General features: G+C 40.8%; 1 protein-coding gene across 1 annotated transcript; it reads right to left on the bottom strand.

Annotated features, from left to right (window-relative positions):
* Positions 1–496: 496 nt before the first annotated feature.
* LOC125135626 (olfactory receptor 2G3-like) lies at positions 497–5,242 on the bottom strand. The gene is made up of 2 exons (XM_047795927.1): positions 5,232–5,242; positions 497–1,436 (listed from the first exon to the last, which is right to left on the bottom strand). The coding sequence occupies exons 1-2, from the start codon at positions 5,240–5,242 to the stop codon at positions 497–499; spliced, it is 951 nt and encodes a 316-aa protein (XP_047651883.1).
* Positions 5,243–6,375: the final 1,133 nt, after the last annotated feature.

Genomic DNA, 6,375 nt, shown 5'->3' on the forward strand with positions numbered 1-6,375 from the left:
ACAGCTCCAATTTATCCCCTGGCCTGGCAACTTCCATATGCCACAGGAGTGGCCCGAAAAAGACAAAAAAATAAAAAAGAAGAAGAAGAAGAAAATACTACAGTAATTTCCTCACACGAGCATATACATCTCAATTTTCTATTTGCATATTGAACACTATTTAATTCCCTAGTCAGATATGTAAGCACATATATATTGGGTAGATTACAGAATCTCCCGATCTGAACCTGTACTGCAGCCCTTCAAAGACGTTTAATAAAAGGAAGCGTGAGTATGTGTATACCACACAGGCACTCATACACACATGAGGTTCCATGAGCTGTTCAAGTTGAATCTAAATGTGCTTCTTTTTTCTCAACCGTGTTAGCCACGTTACACTTAAATACAGACAGAGAAGTAAGCAACACACACACTTTCTACTTGGGAGGAGTGATTTAACCTTAGGTCTCTTTAATTACTTTCCACAACACAAAGTCGCTGTTTCCCTGATTTTTCCTTAGGAACTTTGTCCTCTTCTCAGCAGTCTTCTCAGGGCTCCCTTCACATCCTTGTTCCGCAGAGTATATATCAGGGGGTTGAGTGTGGGAGTGACAACAGTATAAAAGAGTGTAAGGAACTTGCCCTGACTTCGGCCATAGGATCTCTTTGGTTGAATGTATATGGCCGAGCTGGGCCCAAAGAAGAGGAACACCACCAGCAGATGGGAACCACAGGTCCCGAGAGCCTTGCGCCAAGCTTGGACGGACTTAATTTTCATCACGGCTTGGACAATGAATCCGTAGGAGACCAATATCAATGCCACAGGAAGAAGAAGGAGAACTACCGTGGCCACAAAAAGCTGGACTTCATTTGCTTGGATGTCCACGCAGGCCAGCTTGACCATGGCGGGCACTTCACATAAGAAGTGGTGCAGGTGGCGATGTCCACATCGAGGAAGCCGAAGGGTGATGGTTCCTTGGATGAGAGTGTTTCCTACTCCACTGAGCCATGCTACTCCTGCTAAGGCCTTGCAAAAGGATGGGTGCATGATGCTCGTGTAATTAAGAGGTCTGCAGACTGCCACGTAGCGGTCAAATGCCATGATGGTAAGGAGAACACACTCAGTGGTGCCCAGGGACAGGGACACATAGAGTTGTATGGCACAGCCCACTGGCGTGATGGTCTTGGCTGGTCCCTTCAGGTTCCAGAGGAGCTGGGGGACGATGCTGGTGGTGAGGCAAAGGTCAAGAGAGGAGAGATTTGTGAGGAAGAAATACATAGGTGTGTGAAGTCTGCAGTCCAGGCAGGAGACCAGGATGATGGCCGTGTTGCCCAGGAGGGTCAAAAGATAGGATATCAGAACCACCACGAAAAGGAGGACCTCCAATTGAGGCTGGTCTGAGAATCCAAGCAAAATAAAATCTCCCCCAGAGGTTTCATTGTTTTGTTCCATTAGTCTGTTCTTGTAAAAGAGAAAAATGGATATGGAATTCAGTTGAGGGAAATAGCATTATTACTATTCACTTATAATATTTCTAAGGAAGTGCTTAATTTTTTTTTCCTGGTGAATTTTCACAGAGAAGGAAAAAAAGGCAGTTATTAAAAAGGTAAATGATTTTGGAGTTCCCATCATGGCTCAGCAGAAACAAACCCGACTAATATCCATGAGGACACAGATTTGATCCCTGGCCTCTCTCAGTGAGTTAAGGATTCAGCATTGCTGTGAGCTGAGGTGTAGGGCACAGTTGTGGCTCAGATCTAGCATTGTTGTGACTGGTGTAGGCTGGCAGCTGCAGCTCTGATTCTACCCCTAGCCTGGGAACCTCCATATGCCATGGGTGTGGCACTCAAAAGACACACATACAAAACCCAAAAAACAACAAAACAAAACAACCCCCCAAAACAAACAAACATACAAAGGCATTCTTTTGAGTCATCATTCTTGACTCAATAAATATTTGACCTATCCTCATTTTTTTTCATGTGACCCTCCTCTTTTTCCCTTTTTTGGATAATTATTATTAAAGGTATTGTTTTCAGAGAAAAAAAGAGAAACTTTCAGTTTGGGTGGCTATACAGTTCTGTTAGTAGAAGTAGGAGAGAAAAGGGGGAGGAATGCTAAAGCTTATTTAAACACCCAATATGAAATGGATTATGAGTGATCACAGTTTCTGCTGAAATTACAAGGCAAAAATAATGGATTACGGTGAGGTAGTGGATCAGAAAAACAAGTGGAACATATTTTGCATCTTTTGTTACTCACAGACAAAGCAGGTTATGATATTGTTTCTTACAACCACTTCTCTGAGTAGAGTGTGATATAGGGTCAGCTGCAGGTGAATCTCAAGATACAGAGAAGCTAAATAATTTTGTAAGTTATTTAGCAGCTGACATGATTCCTTACCACAAGTTTTGATATCTCAAAGTCGATGAGAGGAAAGATATTTGTGATACATGCACATGAAACACAGATGCACAAACTCAGATGTGCACACATTTGTTCAATTTTTGATACAATGTTAACATTTAGACTTAAAAAGGTAAAAACTCACCATGCATACCCATTCAGACAAGGTACTGGTATTTCATAAATTCCCCAAAAGGCAAAATATGTCTTTACCACCCATTTTATCTTCTGCGGAACGAAGCCAACCTGGATAATAACATATGCCACCAGACCTTCACTTACTGTTTTTCTACAATGCTGCCATCTGTACCCACACATTTTATGCTTTATCGTCAGTATTTTATTGAGTCATTTAGCTTTAGGAATAAGAAAAGCTAAATTTGTCAGTTTATTTGGGTATAGCTATACCTTTAAAAAGTAAAAGTGTATCTTAAATGGGATGTATACAATGTTAAGATTTTAGTTTTTTAACTTTATTGAGGAACAATGGACAAATAAAATTATATGTACTTAAAGTGTACAGCGTGTTAACTTGTTGTATGTATGTACTGCAGAATGATGACCACGATCAAGAACATTAACTTAGGGAAATAGTTACCTCTTTTCTCTGGGTGTGGTGAGCATGCTTAGGATCTACTTTCAGCCACTTTCGAGTATGCCACGCCATGTTAATAGCTAAAGTCGCCATGCTGTACATTAGCTCCTCAGAACTTCTTCTTTTCTTTTTAACCTTTTTAGGGCCACACCCACGCATATGGAGGTTCCCAGGCTAGGGGTCCAATTGGAGCTGTAGCCACTGGCTTAGTCCACAGCCACAGCAATGCCAGATCCAAGCCTAGTCTGCAACCTACACCACAGCTCATGGCAACGCCAGATCCTTAACCCACTGAGCAAGGCCAGGGATCGAAACTGCATCCTCATGGATGTTGGTCAGATTGGTTTCCACTGAGCCACGATGGGAACTCCCTCAGAACTTATTCTTAACAGTTTGCTAACAATTTTTTTAAGGCTGCACCTGTGGCCTATGGAAGTTCCTGTACAGCAACACAGGGATCTGAGCCTCATCTGCGACCTGTGCCACAGCTTGTGGCAATGTTGTATTCTTAACCCACTAAGCTAGGCCAGGGATCAAATCTGCATCCTCACAGACACTGTGTTAAGTTCTTAACCCGCTGAGCCACTGTGAGATCTCCAGCACTTATTCTTGTAACTAAAAATTTGTACCATCTGACCTACGTCCCCCATTTGTCCCCCAATAGCCCTCAAAACCCACATTTCTATTCTCTGTTTCTATGAAATTGTTTTTTCTTTAATTCACCACATAAGTGATATCATATAGTGTTTTCATACATGTTGCAGCAAATGGCAGGATTTCCTTCTTTCTCATGGCTGCATACTAGACAGACAGATGATAGATGTTAGATAGATTGATAGATCTCATTTTCTTTAGCCATCCTTCCAGTGAAGAACATGTGGGTTATTTCCATCTCCTAACTATTGTGAATAATGGTGCAATTGCCATGGTGTGCAGCTGTCTCGTCGAGATACTGATTTCAATATTGTCAAATATATCCAGGAATGGGATTGCTGGATCATAGGGTAGTTCAATTTTTAATTTTTTGAGGAATTGCCATACTGTTTTCCAGAATGGCTATACTATTTTACATTACTACCAGCAGTATAAGTAAATATAATATTAAATTTTAATATTTTAAAATCTAGAGCTAAATGTTTTTTTATTTAAAGCTAAATGTTTAGATTCATATAGTTCATTCTACTAAGACAACTTGAAAATTATGCTATATAGAGTCCCACTTTCTGAATATTCTCTTATATTAATGCTATTTAATATAAAATACTAATTTATCCCACAGTGATGACTTGTAGCTTTAGTCATTAAAAGTCAGATTTCAGTAGTTTCAACAAATACTCAGGTCAAATGCAAGCATAAGAAGTTATTCCCAGGAATTCCCATTGTGGTTCACTGGTTGCAAACCCAACTAGTATCCATGAGGATGCAGGTTCAATCCCTAGCCTCACTCAGTGGGTTAAGGATCCAATGTTGCCCACAGCTGTAGTGTAGCTTGAAGCCAAAGCTCGTACTCTGTGTTGCTCTGGTTGTGACTGAGGTTGGCAAATGAAGCCCAATTTGGCCCCTAGCCTGGGAACTTCCATATCATGGGTGCAGCCCTAAAAAAAAAAAAAAGTTATTCCCATCACCTCTGGAGATAACATACGTTCCATTCTTTTTTAAAAAATTTAGAATTCATCTCATGATTGACCCCTTTCAGGATATGATATCTTTCTAAGAATGAATGTACACGCGTCCCAACACAGATAAAGAGATGTGTAGGAATTACCAATTTGTAACTCAGTATCAAAATTCAGAATCACATAATTTAATGGAAAGTTAGGTTCAAAAGCAACTTGAGAAACAAATTCTTGATTTTTGAGGTTTACAAAGAAGCATAACACGAATGTAGGTGCTTATGAGTGTCCTACTTAGTATGTCAGAGTCAAAAATCATCTAAATATTCCTCCCATACCTTTCTATCACAATATTCGAACATGTTTTTGAAACATTTGGGTCTCAAGGAATTCTTCAAGCAGATTCTCATATTCCCACTCATTTCTTTTACTAACTTTCTACCCTGATTATGTTGACGAATAACTTCACTCCCTCCCGCCCACTGAGAACCAGCTTATCAATCGAAGGTGAGATGTGCAGACATTTCCCTTCTTCAGTTCAAAGGGAAACACAGCTTGAAAAGAGCCTCTTAATGGGATCTGAGAGAGTGGTGGAAGATTAAGGTTTGACTATACACCTATTGTCTATCTATATAACTGTAGATACATGTGTGCATATTTTGAGTGTATGTTCCTTGAAAGGGGTTTCTGAACAGCATCTGAGGAGAATGATCAGAGGTTAGTGGATGTATGTGACTATACACATAAAATTTCAACCCACAACATAGGATTGAAGACAGCTATCACTCCAAATCCGAAACATGAAAAAAGGCTACCAAGTGCTATTTGGACAAAAGAAATACCTAGAGGAAAATCTTTTTCCTCTGGGCAAAAAGTCCCAGAACTTTCTTTCCCTCATGCAGGTTTCTGATCATTTCCATGGTGAGAACACTGGTTCTATTTGACACGGATGCATAGAGGTCAGACCTCAGAAAGGACTCCTGAAAGGGAATCTCCAGGAGAGACAGAGGGAGTCATTCGAGCACCGTGCTGACTAATGGACCCGGAGGCCACTCAAGAGGGAGACAGATGCGATGGCCTGAGCAACCAAGACAGGTTACTCACATCCGCTAGGTCCCCCCTGCCCTGGCTTTGGCTTGGTCAGCACGCAGAAGAGAAGAGTGGTGACAAGACTTCAGCGTGTTGCAATTGCTCCCCCGAAGCAGCTAGCACAGACCAATGCCTACGAGCTAGATGAAAGTACATGTTTCTTGAGCTGTAGTCCTCGGAGAAAATCAAATGAGAAAAAAATCAGAAGCACATAGGATATAGATGCTTAAGACCTGGGGGATCTGTATCTCCAAGTTGCTAATTAACCTGGCATTGTAGAGTGTCCAGAACAGGGCTGTCTCAAGGGACAGGCGTTTCCCAACTGGACATCTGTTTAATCACCAGAATATCACAAATTCTGTCACTCATACCCCAGCCCCTCCAATTTATGTGTTCGTATAATAGTCTTTCCTGGGGTGAAGAAAAGGAAAAAAACCTATGGCATTGCTCTCAGAATTTAGCTACATAATTGGATAAGTGAGACTTGCTTCTCTTTTGCAACCAGTGGTTTTCATGAACAAGAATAAATAATTTTCCATGTCAATTGATATTAACCAGGGCACCAGTGCCTGAGGAATACTTTACTACAAGAATACACCAAGTTATTTGAATAAACTCCATACTATTGGCCATTAAACATGTTTCTAATTTTACCCCATAAGTTAAGCTGCTATGATGAACATTTTTATAAC

Source organism: Phacochoerus africanus, chromosome 9 (genome assembly GCF_016906955.1).
Source record: "Phacochoerus africanus isolate WHEZ1 chromosome 9, ROS_Pafr_v1, whole genome shotgun sequence".
Lineage (NCBI taxonomy): Eukaryota > Metazoa > Chordata > Mammalia > Artiodactyla > Suidae > Phacochoerus > Phacochoerus africanus.